Source organism: Petaurus breviceps, unplaced genomic scaffold (genome assembly GCF_028583685.1).
Source record: "Petaurus breviceps papuanus isolate PSGF00001 unplaced genomic scaffold, PetGlider_PUasm1.0 90895, whole genome shotgun sequence".
NCBI lineage: Eukaryota > Metazoa > Chordata > Mammalia > Diprotodontia > Petauridae > Petaurus > Petaurus breviceps.
In genome coordinates this window covers 28,695,979-28,712,948 of record NW_027187372.1, presented here as the reverse complement: position 1 = coordinate 28,712,948, position 16,970 = coordinate 28,695,979, and the positions used below count along the sequence as shown (strand labels likewise).

The window sequence follows — 16,970 nt, the reverse complement described above, 5'->3', positions numbered from 1 at the left end:
ATTGTCTTCTTTTGTAGCACAGAAGCAATTGAGCTTAGTACCTAGTTAACAAGAACAGTTAGTTAAAATAGAAAGCTACCACATGATGTATTTTCTGTCCACCTCCCTAGTTGGTGACTATATCCCAGATGAGCTTCTCAGTGGCCCCACCCCACCTTATGTCCTAACCTTATTCTCAATCATGGTCTTATGTACGCATGCTAGTATAATAATGAAAGATAGCAGAGTATATTGGAAAGATCATCCTGGGATCCTAGACTTTGAGGTAAAAGGACCTGGTAGGTAATCCAATCCAATTCTTTCATTTTGTAGTTGAGAACCCTGAGGACTAGAAGCCAGAACACCTTCTATGGGCTCTCCATTTCCCAAGAACATATATATGACTACTAAATGAGGGCATCGAGACTGAAACACAGAACTTTTGATTCCAAGTCCCACAGTCTTTCTACAGAACTACAATACTTCTCATTTGTAGCAGGCATTTAAAAAAAAAAAGCATTGCAAACCATTTTAATGCAAGATTCTGTCATAAATCTGTTTAAAATGAAGTGTTCTTTCAAGTTTGAAAACCATTGAAACTTATCTCAAAGGTATCTTCCACTTCTGTCTCTGAACTCACAAAGACCAGTGTTATTATTGATGAATGGAGACATTTAAGAAAGTTTGCTTTTTATTATATAGTTTAGTAACATAAAATTTAAAAAGCAGAGGTGTAGAATCTCATTCACCTTCTTGAATATGGATAGAATTATAGCCTTAAATATGCATAAAGAAGCTGGCTTCTTCAGTCCTCTATGTTACCTAGAGTCTAATGTCCAAAGCCTCCAGAGACAGTTCTTCCCATCATCTAAACCCATTCCTTCTCAACTAGGAGACCTGGGTACGCAGCTTTCCTTAACAGTGACCTGAATTGGGGGAGAGGAGGGAGGAAGGGGAAGGATATATAACAAAATCACGAACTCTTAATGTCAAAAACCCTCTAGGATCAGTCAACACAGACTTAATAAGTGCCTATTTGTTATGTAAGCATTTATTAAATGCCTTCTGTGTGCCAGGTTGGAAGCTCACAGAAGCCCTGAACTCAGGAGATTCCTGCAGTTCATTCAGTCTTTCAGGAAGAAGGCAAGAATGTATGGTTAGGGCAATACTAGCATGGATTGTGAGGGAAGAATTGCTTTTATTCAATGATCTTTTCTTTTTTTCTTAGTGTACAGACCAAATTTTAAACATCTGAGCAAAATGCAAGGTCTCAGGCTTTCTCCAAAGCCCTGGATTTTACTTGGCAAACAAGGCAATATTGGCAGCTTAGGGTTGTTTTTTTTTTTCGTTTGTTTGTTTTTTTAAGCAACTGGGGTTAAGTAACTTGCTCAAGGCTACAGGCCAGGTGTTTCTGGGTGGGTGCTGTGTCTGAGCCCAGATTCGAGCCCAGGTCATCCTGACTCTGGGGCCCGGTGCTCTTACTAGCTGTGCTACCTGGCCACCCCTTAGGGTTTTGTTTTGTTTTGTTTGCAACTGACATTTGAAGTATGGGGTTATAAAATAGAAAAAGAGAGGAAGAATTCCTACCTCCTTCTGGTTAAGGAAGTACAGGATGTCTGCAGGTAAGTGGGTGACCTAGGAAGCTCCCGCACAGGTGGAGGAGCTTTAATTAACTTCATTTGGGCAAACATTAATTACCCTTCACAACTGGTCCCCCAAGTCAGCTTTTGAACCTTTATTATTAAATATTACTCACCTTCACACACTGCAGTCCAGCCAAAGTGGCCCCTTCACTGAATGTCATTTAGATTCCTTCATTGCCCATCTCTTTTTCTCTGCATTGGCTGGCTGTCCTCCATGCCTAGAATGCTCTCCCTCCTCACCTCTCCCTCTTGGAATGCCGAGTTTACTTCAAAGCTCAGCTAAATTGGCACCCCCACCAGCTACTAGTGCTCCCCCAGCCCAAATTATCCTGTATCACACAGACAAAAGATGATCAGATCAGAGTGACAGCCAGGAGGGACTTCAGAGCTCATGCAATCATTACTCTCCTTTTACATATAAGGGACTAAGTCACATAGGATTTAGAACTAGAAGGAATTAGTAGATTGTCAATTCCTCGAGATTAGGTATAACTTAATTTTTGTACTTTTATTACCAGCTAAGTATAGTGTTGAGGCAGTTAGGCAACTCAGTGGATAGAGAGTTGAGCCAGTCAGGAAGACCTGAGTTCAAATCCGACCTCAGACACTTGCCAGCTGCGTGACCCCACACAAGTGACTTAATCTCTGTTTGCCTCATCCACTGGAGAAAGTAATGAAAAACCACTCCATCTTTCCCAAGAAAACCTTATGGACCGACTGTGTTGGCATGCTGTGGTCAATGGGGTCACAAAGAGCTGGACACAGTGACCACAACCAGGACAGTGTTGGCATGTACATAATAGGTGCTTAACAAATTCTTATTGAACTGATCCCCAGTCCCTTAGTTTTAGAGAAGATTTCATCTCTCTCCCTCTCTCTCTCTCTGCCTCTTTCCCTCTTCTTCTCCTTCTCCCTCTGTATCTCTCTGTCTCTGTCTCTCTCTCCCTCCATCTCTGTCTCTGTCTCTCTCTCTTTCCCCTTCCTCTCCCTCTGTCTCTTTCTCTGTCTGTCTCTCCTCTGTCCCCTAGTCAAATTAAATGAATATTTATTAAGCACTTACAAGGTGCCAGACACTATGTCAAATACTGGGGATATAAAGACAAGAAAAAAGGCAGATCCTGCTCTCGGGGAGTTTATATTCTAATAGGGGAAGAGAACACATAAAAAAAGAACTGAAAGAGGAAGTGGGAGGAGAAGGTACCCTGTAAGTGAGGGTGCATAGAGGTTAGGATCAGAGTCAGAGCTCTTAGAGTCCTTAGACTTAGAGTCCTTAGAGTCAGAGGCACAGCTTCCAGGGGAATGAAACACGACTAGCCCTAGGAACTAAATAAATGTAAAATGAATAATTGCAAATATATATAAAGTAGTGAAATGTAAGGTAGTTTGGGAGGGCACCACCAGTTGGGGATCAAGAAAGGCTTCATGCAGAAGACTGGGCTTGAGCTGCTTCATAAAGGAAGACAGGGACTCTCTATACGGCAAAGATAGGGAGGGAAGACCCTGCAGATGTGGGGGAGAGCCAGTGCAAAGGTAAGGAGATGAGAGAGACAGTATCATGAACAAGGAACAGAGAGAAGGCCAGTGACTGGATCACAGACTGTGGGAGGGGGAGTAATATTCAAGGAGGGTAGATTGGGCTCAGCTTCTGTAAAAGTCAGACAGAGTCAGAGCTGGAGGGCCATCTCCAGTCATCCTGATCTATATCTGGTCACAGGACCCAGGTGGCTCCAAAGGAGAAAGTGAGGCCAGTGACTTTGCACAGCCCTCCCTCACTTAAATCCAACTTATTGCAAGTCATGGCATCACCTTCCTGATGTCATGGTTCTCTTCAAGAATGAAGGACAAACAATGATCATTTTATAGATGAGGAAACTGAGGCAAACAGGGTGAAGTGACTTGCCCAGGGTCACACAGATAGTAAGTATCTGAGGCCAGATTTGAACTCTGGAAGAACAGTCTTCCTTACTCTAAGCCCAGTACTCTATCCACTGGGACATCTATCTGCCCATGTACTTAAAGAAAATTCCTTGTTAGTAGTAGATAGGATGGATTGTAGTAGGGAGAGACTTCAGGTTCAGAGCCCAACAAGGAGGTTGCTGCAATAATTTAGACCAGGTGATGAAGGCCTGAACTAAGGTGGTAGCTGCGTGAGTAGAGAGAAGGGTCAAAGGCAAGAGAAAAAGACAGAGTAAGTGGTGGCCCCTGATTGGAAATGCTGATTAAGAGGGAGTGAAGTGGGGCAGCTAGGTGATACAGTAAATGGAGCACTGACCCTGGAGTCAGGAGGACCTGAGTTCAAATCCAGCCTCAGACACTTGACACACTTACTAGCTGTGTGATCTTGGGCAAGTCACTTAACCCCAATTGCCCTGCCCTCTCCCCTCCAAAAAAAAAAAAAGAGGGAGTGAAGAGTCTAGAATAAGGCTGAGGTTATGAGCTGAAGAGACTGGGGTAGTGGGAGTGCCTTTGTTAGAAGCAGAGAAGTCTGGAAGTGCACAGGATTGGAGAGGAAGGGACAAGGCAAGAGGCTGATTTCAGTTTGCACATATTGAGTTTCAGATGCTTCCGGGTCATCTAGTTTGAAACATTCAATAGGTAACTGCTTACCTGGGACTAATGCTCTGCGAACCCACGCATTCCCGTTCTGCCTCCTGCTCCCGAGAATATTGAGGGCAATTTCTATTGCTTCTCAGCGGAGTCTCCTAGGAGATTACAGCATATCACGTGTAATCTTTGGCTCAAATCTGAATTTTTATTCACAGGGTTCAGGTTCAAAATTGGAGAGTTTCTAATAACTGTTTGATTATGGCTCAGCCTGTACCCAGGAATTACCTCCTAGGAACATCTACATTTGGTTTATTTCTAGTTTTCCACTAGAGCTCTTCAGTTCCCCTGCAAGTTATCAGGCTAACAATAAACATTTAAATATAGAACAGCTTTATTTAAAAACATGTGAAGAACAGAAAATGTGTTAAGCTACCTAGAATGCAAGTAGATATGGGTTACCCACTGGCGAGTGCCCTTTCTTTCTTCCTAGATGCCCTGTAGTTTTACTTCAAGTTCCCACAAACTCCCCAAACCACCTAGCCAAGCCCTTTGTGCTTTGACATCGAAAGTTCCTGGGCCAGCACACTGTCTATTGCCCTCCTTTTCTCAAGGGTCCGACTTCCCTTATTTTTGAGACCTTCTACTTTTATCCCCACCCCAGCTTTCAGTTTCACATGGAAGAATCCTTCCTTCTTTCCTGCACTTAGAGAGCTCCCAGGCTGATCAGGGAGATAGAGTCAGTTGCCAGGAGCTCTGAGAAATATGGGGAAACCATCTCCCATCTTTCTCTCTGTCTCTCTCATTGTCTCTGTCTCTCTGTCTCTGCCTGTCTGTCTGTGTCTCTGTTTCTACTTGTCTGTCTCTCTCTCCCCCACATACAAACATACACATGTATGATACAGACACACACAGAGGAATAGTGAAAAAGCAGATGAACACCAAGATATAAATACTCCGAGAGATCGGGCTTGCAGACAAGAAGTAAGAAGCACTCAGCCTTAAGTGGAGTTAATCAGGGGAAGCTTCCTAGAGAAGGTGAAATCTGAACTGGGTTTGGAAAAGGAGAAGCACGAATTGAGTTGGGAGGGGTGGAGAGGGTGTTTTCAGGTGAATATGGGAACAAACAAGCTGAGAGGTCAGGGAATGGGAAACAGATCAGTTTAGCCAGGACAGGAAGCTTTGGCAGAGAATTAACAGAACTGTTCCCATGGATTGAGCAAGTTGAAAGAGGCCAGATGTCAGGTAGGGAAATTGTCAGAGAGCTGTTCCTGACAGCCCAAGAGAGATTTAGCCACTGATATTTCTTGGCTTTTCTATCCTTGTTTCTGCCTGAATTCCATCTGCTACCCCACACAGAGGCCAGACTCACCAATAGCCACCCATCTTCTCACAATCCCATAGAGGCCTTCCTACCTGCTGGTGAGGCAATGAGAGTTAACACCAAAGACAGCACTTCCAACCCACTGTTGTCCTTATATATTTACTAGGGTGTGTTTTTATGTGCAGGGGGAGGGGAGGTATAGGGGGGGATGCAGGGTGGGTGGTCACCTAAAGTGTGGGACAACCAGCTAGAAGTTGGATAGTCAATGCTCAGCCACCTAGGGTAGATCTATCTATCTATCTATCTATCTATCTATCTATCTATCTATCTATCTATCTATCTAATCTTTCTTTCTAGCTATTTGTTTGTTCCTTCTGTTTGTTTAGTTAGCTAGACTTACAATTTCACTAGAAGAAAATTGTATCCAGCAGTGCAGGTCACAACTGCTCTCTAGCTTATAGTCATCCAGAGTTATCTGAAGCACTGAGAAGTCATGGGATTTGTCTATAAGGTCACATAACCAACATGTATCCAAAGTGAAACTTAAGTCAAGCTCTTTCTGAATCTAGAGTGGGCTCTCTATCTGCTTCCCCATGGTGTCTCTAGGCCTAGAAGCAGGAAGACAAATCAAATCCAGTCCCCTGATCTTGGGCAAGTAATTTAACCTCTTCTTGCCTCAGTTTTCTTAACTACGAAATGGAGATAATAATAGCACCTAACTCTCAGGGTTGCTGTGGGATCAAATTAGATTATATTCATAAAGCATTTGGCACAGTGCCTGGCACATAGGAGGCATCTAATAAATGCTTGTTTCTTTCCTCCCTTCCTTCCTTCCTTCTTTCTTTCCTCCTGTCCCTCCTTTATTCCTTCATTCCTTCCTAGTACAGTGCCTTGGCCCATCAAGACCTAGAAAGAAATATGTAAAGACTTAACAGGCCCCCATATGTCCATCCAAGGAAAACTGGGGCCCAGAAGAACAGAAAGCTTAATGAATAGTGGCCACTGGGCTTAACTGTTTTGCATACTTTTCATGGATAGCAGAGCTATCCATCTCTAGTGTGCAATGGGAAATAGGAAGCATTTGGGCAAGGGGAAGACAGATTGGGCTCAGTCTTGAAACTCCTCCTGGATCAGACCTTCACACAATGTCAAGGACTTTACTTTGAAACAACATTGCTCTCTATAATGGTCCCACAGTGAGAAACCTAGCTCTGCTGCTAACTCCCTCTCCCTCCCTCCCTCCTGCTGTGTGTATGTGTGTGTGCCTTGAGGTTTGCCTCTCCAGCTAACATGTTTTTTTCCATGTTGTGGAAACAGAGTGGTCAACAGGAAGCTAAATCTAGCACTCCCCCAGACACCCATAGCAGGGGAAGTATGCCTATTTAATTCAACACCTTTGATTTACCTTGCTCTCCTATTTTCATTAAATGACTTCTACTAATGATTTCACATGCCTGACTGATTTGGTCTACCCCACTGAATGGGGGCTCAAACAAGAGGTGAAAACCTGCTGGAGTAAGATAGCACCCCAAAACCCAGGGAATAGTAAGCCATCCTAGAATCGTGTGGAAGCCTTTGGGACCTGTCCTATAATGCATGACATGCAGACTGACAAACTGGATAGAGATGAGTCTTGAACTATTTTGAAATATCCACCTTCTTTGGCAAAACCCACCCAAACAAGGGAGCAGTAAGACTCCGATGTAATTTCCAGCCTTCCCTGCCCATGGTTTCCCGTCTCTTAGAATCCCAAGCCAGTTTCTTTTCCAATAACCTGTGTCAACAGTGTTGAACAGGGGATCAGGGAGTTGAGGGCACTGAGCCTTTGCTTGGCAGAGAGAAAATGGGGGCCTTGTATAGGGAACTTACAAATTGCATAATCTCACTGGGCTTGTTTACATTCATGCCAAAGACCAAGTGGCTGAGGGACTTGAAAGAAATTTGCCTGGATGAAGGATTTCAGCGATTTAATCCAGGAAGCAGTCTGGGAGAGAAACCCCAGGCTGGGATAAGAAGAGGGGATGAGAGCGGGAAAACAGGGTGAGTCTCAGGAAATGAGGCTCACTCTGGCAGAGGGGGTCTTGAGGTTTGTTCTCCAGGGAGGCAGAGGGATGAGGTGTGAGATTTGGGAAGGGAGGTAATGATCACAACCAGAGGCAAGGATGAGTGAAAAGATCCATTAGATTGGTCTCTTCCCTTTGTAGGACTAAAAAAAAAAAACTAAATTGGGAGATTATGAAATTCTCCAGCATTTCACAATGCATTCTTTCTTTGCCTGAAGCATTCCATCACCACCACTTAGTCTTCGGTTCCTTTATTTGTGAATTGCTTGATTCCTGTAAACTAGGATGGGCTTGAGGTGGACAGGAGTTGAGTGGAGACAGATAAAAGGGAAGTCAGGAACTGGGGGAGACCATATAGGAAGCAGGACTGGCAGCAGACCCACAGGCAGTGGGCAGCTGACACAGACAGCAGTCACAGCTTTCTGGAGTCCTGTATTCCAGCCAAGATGGGTCTGAAAGCAGCTGAGATAGGTCAGTGAGGAGTCAGTCCAGAGGAGTTTGGAAACCTGGATTTTCAGGGGTAAAGGTGTGTGTGGCTCTCACTGCCATGAGGCCACCTCAGGAGCCCAGCCTCCCCACCTACTTGCCCAAGGATAGCCAGGACTGGTGTCGGGGTTGGGCTCCAGAGATGCCCCGGGGGCAATACAGCTTGGCTGGGTGAGCAGGAGAGGGCTAGACAAATATCCTGGTGGAACATGGGATGAATAGCTCCTTCTCTGACAGCAGGTTTATTTCCTTCCAGGTTTCAGCATCTTGGTGTTGTTCCAATACAGTAAGTACTTCATGGGATGCCTTGAGAGAAGAGTTTGGGGGGAAGGGAGAAAAAGTGAAAATGTATGTGTGGGGGAGTGGGGTTCAGTCCTGGGGAACCTTTTCCTTCTGCTTCAGGATAGCAGCTCAGGCCAGGAAAAGACTTTAAATGCAATTCAATTCTGCATGTTTCTGAAGTACCTACTATGGGAAAGGTACTGTGCTCAGCACTGGGGAACCAGATAAAAGAAAACATTCCTTGCACTCATGGAGCTTACATCCTCTGGGATCCAATCTTACCTAAGGGCAGAGGGCTAGAAAGGGTGGCCTTCTAACTTATTAGAGCAAAGAGAAACTCACGGAAAATAACATGGCAGGTAGCCTGGGAGACAATATTACTCTAGCTTCAAGAATGCTGATCAAACAAGCTCACACTACAACAAATCTTTCCTCTCTTCCTCTTCCCTCCTCCCTCTCCTTTCCTCCCCATCTCTCCTCTCTCCCCTCCCCTCCCCTCTCTTACCTCCTCTCCTCCCCTCTCCTCTTCTCTCTTCTCTCCTCCCTTTTCTCCTTTTCTTTCCTCTCCTCTCCCCTCCTCTTCTCCCCTTCCCTCTCTTCTTTCTTCTCCTCTTCCCTTATATACCACCCCATTCTTCCTCCTTTTCAACAGAGGACTTTGCTTCATACTTTACTGAGAAAATAGAGCTCATTTGCCATGAGCTACCTCTGCTCCCCTGTTTTACATTTCCAAATCACTTGCAATCTGGCTTTCATCATTCCACTTAAACTACAATCTCCAAGGTTGACAACGATCTCTTAATTACCAAACTCAGTGGTCTTTTCTCATTTCTTATCGTTCTTGATCCCTCTGCAGCAGTTATTTTGGATTGTTTTTGAGACTGGGCCTCTGTCTCTCCTAAGCTGATGGTGCAGCAGCCACTCATGACCCAATAACATCAATAACAACACTGATTGTCTTGGGAGCTTGACCAGCTCCTGCTTCTGACATGAGCAGGTTCAGCTCCTTGCTCCCAGAGGCTCACCATATTGGTGTCAAATTTAGCGCAGACATCTGATTGGCTCAGCCTGCAAAAGCTCAGAATTCTCAAACTCAAATAATCCGCCAGCCTCAACTTCCCAAGAGGTAGGGATTACAAGTGTGGACCACCAAAAGTGAACCTCTCTGCAGCATTTGACAGATGACCACACCCTCTCTAAGACATCCTCTCTCTCCTGGGTTTTTAAGACCCTGGTTCCCTTGGTTCCTCCTTGTCTGGACTCTCCTCCCTTACAAGATGGCCATCTTTGTCCCATCCCCAATGTGTGGGTGTACGCGTGGCTCTATCCTGTGCCCTTTCCACATCTCTCTTTATACTTTGTCTTCAAGATCTCTTCATTTCCCCTGGGTTCAACTATCACCTCTATGCAGATGACTCAAAGCCCCGTAAAGGCAGCCTTAGTCTCTCCCTTGAATTATTGTCCCACATCACCAACTGCTTGTTGGGCATCTCCAGGTGAATTCCTCTAGTCATCTCAAATAATAACAATAATACCTACCACTCTGAGGTTTGCAAAGTATTTTACAAATATCATCTCACTTTGTCCTCATGACAACCCCGGGGGGGGGGGGGGGCGGAGGTGCAATTATTATCCTTGTTTTTACAGATGAGGAAACTGATTCTGAGAAAGGTTTAGTACCTTGCCCAGTAAGTGTGTAAGGTAGGATTCCTCATTCCAAGGCCCTTACCCATTGAGCCACCAATCTGCCCCAAATTCAACTTACTCAAAATAGGACTAATTATATCTCTTCTCGAATCCTCCCTTCTTCCTGATTTCTTTATTTTTGTTGAGGACACCATCAGCCTTCTAGTCACTGAGGTTTATAAGCTCAGAAACATCCTCAATTTTTCTGTATTCCCTTACCCCTTATATTTAATCGGTTGCCAAGTCTGCTTAATTCTTTCATGATGGTTTAATTATCCACCCCTTATTTCCACTCACATGACCATCCCCTAGTTCAGGGCCTCAGGGCCTCAGGCTCTCTCATTTAAACTATTGCAATAGTCTCCTAACCCTCCTCAAGTCTCTTGCTTCTCCAATTCATCTTCTAAACAACTGTTAAATTGATATTTCACTCCTAAGGCATAGCTCCAACCATATCATCCCATTCAAGAAATGCCAGAAGCTTCTTATCATCTGAACATAGTACTTGGCACACAGTAGGTGCTTAATAAATACTGATTAATTGAAATTCTAACTGCTTCCTTTGGCTTTTAAAGCTTTTCTCAATTTGTCTCTTTCCAGGCTTACTAAACATTATTCTCTTTCATGCATGCTACATTCCAGTCAAACTGGTTTGCATTCCGAGCCCTGCCACAGTATGTCATATATGATCTCCATGCCTTTGAATATTCTGGATCCACCACACCTGGAATGCTCTCCCTCCTCACCACCACCTCTTGCCCACCCTAGCTTCTTTCATGGCTCAGCTCAGATACCCCCTACCAAACCTTCCAGGTTTTAACTCTTCCCTCCCATTCTGATATGCTGTAGTTCCTAATCCATGGAACAGGTTGCTTCTGACCAGTTAAATACAAGTTTCTTAGGAGGAGGGACTGTTTTTATTTTGGCTTTGCATCTCCAGCATTCAGCGTAGTTCCTGGCATGAAGCAAATGGGTTTTTTTTTTTTTTTTTGCTTTTTGGAGGGGGGAAGGCAGGGCAATTGGGGTTAAGTGACTTGCCCAAGGTCACACGGCTAGTAAGTGTCAAGTATCTGAGGTCAGATTTGAACTCAGGTCCTCTTGACTTCAGGGCTGGTGCTCTATTCACTGAGCCACCTAGCCGCCCTGAAGCAAATATTTAATAAATGTTTGCTGAACAAATATATGTATCTGTCTTCCAGCATTCCTATTTTGTCACAGCCCTTTCTCAATCAATTACTGTGTGTCCTCCCTTTCAAAACTCAACTGAAAACTCACTACCTCTCAGAAGGCTTCCTTAAGTGAAGGCTCATCTGCCACCCAAACTCTCTTTTTTCCATACTTGATCTTTTATCTCCTTTAGTCCATATTTCCTTGATACCCTGAACTATATTACTATGATTTCCTCCCTTATTTAGCCCCTCGCAATCAGGAATGAATGAGATCATCACTGTTGTATCTACCAAAAATTTTGTATGCTTTGGGCATGTAAGATGCTTTGCTGGGGGAAGGACTTTATGCTGAGTTTGCTTTACTGAGTCAAATGCCTTATGGTAAGCAATGAACAAATATGATGGGATAATGTATTCTTTGTGCTATTCACTCAGGTATATGATTGTGAAAATGTATTCATCAATCTGGTGTTCATCAGTAATTGGCTATCTTCTTCATAGCTATTTTTGTAATAATATCATTAATAGGGATAGGTGGTACATAATAGCTAGGTGGTACAGTGAATAGAGTACCATAACTAGAGTCAGGAAGACCTAAGTTCAAATTCAGTCTCATACACTTATTAGCTGTATGACCCTGGGCAAGTCCCTTAACCTTTATTTACTTTGGTTCTATATCTGTAAAATGGGGGACGTACTAGAAAAGGAAATGGCAAAACCACTCCATTATCTTTACCGAGAAAACTCCATGGTCAAGTCCATAAGGTCACATAGAGTTGGACATGACTGAGCGACTGAACCATAACAATATCATTAGCAGTCAATTTAATTTGGATGGTTAATATCATTGCAGTTCTTAAGAGCAAGAATTCAAGAATTAAACCTCCCCTATAGATTGGCAGCTCCCTGAGGATGGGAGTTATAACTTCCCTACCAGACTAAGGGCTTCCCAAGATTAGGGACCATATCCCTTCCTCCCTCTAGATACACCCCCATCCATACCCAAAAGTCCTGTCAATGATCTTCTCACAGAGTATTCAGAATAGTGACTCACGTGCCCCTGCCCTCTTCTCTTAGGCTATGCTTACAAGTTGGTCTGCTACTATACCAGCTGGTCCCAGTACCGGGATGGAGATGCCTCATGCCTTCCAGATAACATTGATGCCAAATTGTGCACCCACATCATCTACAGCTTTGCCAACATAAGCAATAATCAGATTGATACCTGGGAATGGAATGACGTGACACTCTATGAATCTCTGAATGAGCTTAAACAAAGGTGAGCCACTCAGACCCTTCTCCCTTTCTTCTTCCTGGCTGGGACTAGACAAAGGAAAGGGACAACAGATGATAGTAACCAGGGTGGGACAATTTTTTTTTTTTTTTACCAACTGGTCAAAAAAAGTACATAATGTTAGACACCTGAAATAGAGTCTTATGCCTGATACTTCAAGAGCTCTAAGCTTAGCTTGAAGAGTCCTGTGGGGGCAGAGGGAAGATCAAGAAGAGGCATCTGGGACAGAGATTGTAAAGCTTTCCATATTATCATGGGAGCCATAAGAGTAGAGGATTTAGAGCTAGAAGAAACTTCAACAATTAACTTTTTAGACTCCTCTTTTTACAATTAAGCAAACTAAGGTCTAAAGACAAATAACTTGGCCAAGGTCTCATCAGCAGTAAATAGGAGAGCTAGAATTCAAGCCAAGGTCTTATGACTGGAAATCCAATGCTCTTCCTGCCATATCACATTCAAGGTCAAAGTGGGATGAAGGTGGAGTTTCTGCTACTCCCCAGTGGATCCCAAGAAGGTCGACTGCTTCTCTGGAAGCTAAGCCCTAAACACTTCCCCGGGAGCATTCCCTCTTGACCATATGAATGATTCCTCCTCAGGGAATGGGCACACTCCCAGTGCTGTAAGATCAGCAGTCATTGCCAATAGCAGAAGTTCATGAAGGCAGAGAACCCATCAGATGGTCTATGATTCCAGGGTGCCATGATTCCACTGCAGTGAATGGCTACTGGGTCTAGCTGCCTTGTAAAGGAGTTAGAATACATAGGGTTGGGGCGGCCAGGTGGCTCAGCGAGTAAGAGCACCAGCTCCAGTGTCGGGATGACCTGGAGATCAAATCTGGGCTCAGATACTTAGCACCACACCCAGAAATAACTGGCCGTGTAACCTTGAGCAAGTTACTTAACCCTGATTGCTTAAAAAAATTTTTTTTGAAAGAATACATAGGGTTAAATCCAGGCTCTACTACTTACCAAGTGTATAACCTTAGTCATTTAATAGATGTTTCTCTCGCAAATGAAGGGGTCGGACCAGATGACCTCCACAGTGCCATTAGCTCCAAATCCTATAAACCCCAGTGGTCTTCAGTTGCCCCTCCTAGCATGTATTGATAAGTCTAGAACTGGACATTTTAGGAAGCAGTAAGAGCTCTGCAACCAGAGGTCCTGGGTTCAAATCCTACCTCTGACACTTGCCAACCTGTGTGTCTTTGGCCAAGTCACTCATTCTCTCCTGGCCTCAGTTTCTTCATCTGTAAAATGACAGGGCCAGATTAGATGGCCCCTGAGGTCTCTATGATTCTATGAGCCTTCATACTACTTGTGCCTCTCTAAGTACTCAGTCTTCTCATCTTTAAAATGAAAGATTTGGATTAGGTACTTTCTAATGACCCTTCTAGTATTAAATCAAATAATTTAATAATTCTTGATGAACCTGTTAACAATGGGAAGGAATATAAGGACCTCCTAGAAGAATAGTCTGTTTGAGTTGGAAGAAATTCGTATGCCTCCTGGTCTAATCTCTCAAAGATCAAGAATTTCTTCAAGAGCATCCTAAAGAGGAGCTATCCAGGATCTGACCGAAGAAGTCTGCCCAACCCCATCCTCTTTTTCTCCCTTGCTCCACAGGAACACCAAACTGAAGACACTCTTGTCTGTGGGTGGATGGAGACTGGGTACCAAGAGGTAAGATTTCATCCTCCCTAGATAGTCTCATCTGCCCATCAACTTCCCATCCCTTTCACCCATGAGGTAGAACAGAAAGAAAGGTGGGAAGGTAAGGTTTTGGATAGTCCTGCTCTAGATACCCTGGTAAGACTACATCTGGAGTACTGTGTTCAGTTCCAGGCGCTACATCTTAAAGGGACATTGACTAACTGGAGAAGGGTGGTCTAGATGAGGAGGGTACTAGCAACCGTGCCATCCAAAGAATGATTGAAAGAATTGGGAATATTTTGCCTGGAGAAGAAAAGATGTAGGGTAGATGATAGCTGTCTTCAGATATCTGAATATCTGCCTTGTGGAACAAAGACTGGAGCTGTTCTGTTTGGGTCCATTGGACATAACTGAGAGATGTAGACCATGGAAGGAAGAAATCTTAATAAATGGTGCTGTCCAAAAGGCAATGGGTTGCCTCAAGAAATTATTAGTTCCTCATCACTGGCAGTTTGATGACTGAACACTTGATGGGGGTGGTAGTAGAAGAGGTTGTCATGGGACTTGGAATCACAATGTGTCAGAATTGGAAGGGTCTTCAAAGGTCATCTGGTCCAATTGTCACCTTAGAAAGAATGTCTTGTACAAGAGTTAAGACAATTGGTCATCCGATCTCTGCATGAAGACTTCCCAGTCACAGGTAGTTCACTACTGCTCACTCTCGGTGTAAAGAATGAATATTCAGTCAGTCAGCAAGCATTTATTGAGTACCTACTGTGTTCCAGGCACTGTGCTAAGAGCTGGGGATCCAAAGAAAGGTAACAATCTTGCCCATGCTCTCAAAGAGCTCACAATGTAATGGAGAAGACGAAGGCAAATAGCTACGTAGAGACAAGCTGTTTACAGCACAAATCGAAGACTGACAACAGAGGAAAGAGACCAAGAAAGATTAAGGACAATGGGAAAGGTTTTCTCAAGGAAGTCAGGAGACCAGGAGTGGGCGACCGCCAGAGAAAATGCTTGCAGGCAGGAGATGGCGTATCATGTGTGAAGAACACAGGCCTGAGATGTGGGGCGAGGGAATGGGTGTGAACCACCACTTAGTTACACAGTCACTGTCGCCAGCTCTGAGAGGTACAACCAAGGACCGAGCCAGGCATGGCTTCCTGGAGGGGGCGAGGTTGGAATGGACTTTGGAAGAAGCAAAAGGACAGGATCTGGAGGAGGAAAGGTTTGATGGAATTTCAGGCAGGGGGTATAGCCTACATGAATACTCAGAGACATGAATAGGAGACAGCAAGAGATGTTCTCAGATCATGAGATGAGGGGAGTAAATAGATACAAGCAATGAATAATTAAAGATGACTTTAGAGAAGGAAGCTTGAATCAAAGAGTTGGGAAAACTTTCCAGGGTGAAGTTCCTCTACTGCTGCCTCCCATCAGATATATGGACTCCTCAAGGCCCTCAGAAAGCTTAGACTAGAACAGTCCTTTGACTGATAGAACATTAGAGGAGCAGAGAATTGGGGCCAGAGGACCTGGGTTCAAATCCTGCCTTTGCTGTTTGCTACCTGTGTGAATTTAGATATATTCCTTAAACTCTTCAGGCCCCAGTAAATGAGGGAGTTAAGTTAGGCATACTCCAAAGTCAATTTCAGCACTAAATCTATGAACCTAGCACTGAAAGAAATCTTAGAGATCAACATTTCATTTTATAGACCAGGAAACTGAAGTCCATAGGGGGAAGTGACTTGTCAACTGTCACATAATGAGTAAGGACAGTTATATAATGAATGAGTCATATAATGGACCAGGACCAGAACCAAGTGTATTAAATCCCATTTCAGAACTTTTTTTTCATTTGCCATGATGGTATTCCCAAGAACTTCTGCTCTGAACTTACAAGCGGGGGGTGGGGTGTCTAGGTTTTCTGACATGGCATCCCAAACTGAGAGCCGAAGGACCTTCATCAACTCAGTCATGACATTCCTGAGGACACACAACTTTGATGGCCTGGACTTAGCCTGGCTCTACCCAGGACGGAGAGACAAACAAAACTTTAACTCATTGCTTCAGGTATGGAAACCCTGGGTTGGAGGGAGGGGCGAAGGAGAAGGTCAGGAAGATCTGGGTGGAGGTCAGGACATGTGTATTAATGACTGTCTGGTGCTGTTCTCTACTTCTGCTCAGGACAGAAAAAAAGGAAACTGTAGCAGATGATATTTAGATCAGACATTGGGAATGTGTTTCTGACTTCACAGGTTGAGTGACTCTAGAATAGGAAAATGTAAGGCTTTCAGTCATTTCGTAATGCACCTACTATATTCCAGGCACTGTGGGAAGATCTGGAGATACATAGAAAGGCAAAGGATTGTCCCTGCCCGCAAGGAGCTCACAATCTAACAGAAGAGACAACTAAGAAACAAATATTTACAAACAAGCTATATATAGGATACATAGGAAATAATTAACAGAGGGAAGGGATTCTTTAATGGGGGGAAGCACAAGAAATTCTTGTTCTATAGATATTACTGAATAGATCTGTCTGTTAGTCTTGGTGTGCTAGAGGCTGGGGAATATCTATTCCAGGTTTAGAGATGTCATGAGAAGAGAGGGTTTATATGGTGCTCTTTCTCTCTCTGCTTTGAGGTGGCAAGAGATGGTTGGAGATACTGCCACCTCTCAATTATTAATTTTAGCTCCCCTGCCTCCCAAGTTTAGCACCTAGGATCAAATGAGATATTTTTAAAGAGCTTAGCACAGGGCCTGGCACATAGTAGGTGCTTAATAAATGCTTTTCTTCCTCCTTCCCTCCCTCTCTCCTACCTTTCTTCCCTCCCTCCCTCCTTTC

At 44.0% G+C, this 16,970-nt stretch overlaps 1 protein-coding gene and 1 pseudogene across 2 annotated transcripts in view; one reads left to right on the top strand and one right to left on the bottom strand.

Annotated features, from left to right (window-relative positions):
* Nucleotides 1-16,970, bottom strand: part of LOC138151118 (folate receptor alpha-like) — a 115,774-nt pseudogene that overhangs the window by 86,700 nt on the left and 12,104 nt on the right.
* Nucleotides 7,483-16,970, top strand: part of CHI3L1 (chitinase 3 like 1) — a 16,411-nt gene continuing 6,923 nt past the window's right edge. Inside the window, exons 1-5 of one of the 2 annotated variants that reach the window (XM_069074609.1) lie at nt 7,483-7,530; nt 8,296-8,325; nt 12,254-12,455; nt 14,093-14,149; nt 16,045-16,195. In XM_069074609.1, coding sequence (XP_068930710.1) covers nt 7,512-7,530; nt 8,296-8,325; nt 12,254-12,455; nt 14,093-14,149; nt 16,045-16,195 — 459 coding nt within the window. In that variant the 5' untranslated portion in view covers nt 7,483-7,511. Of the gene's footprint in view, nt 7,531-7,827; nt 8,025-8,295; nt 8,326-12,253; nt 12,456-14,092; nt 14,150-16,044; nt 16,196-16,970 lie in introns of those variants that run through there. The other variant, XM_069074608.1, reaches the window with a different exon arrangement.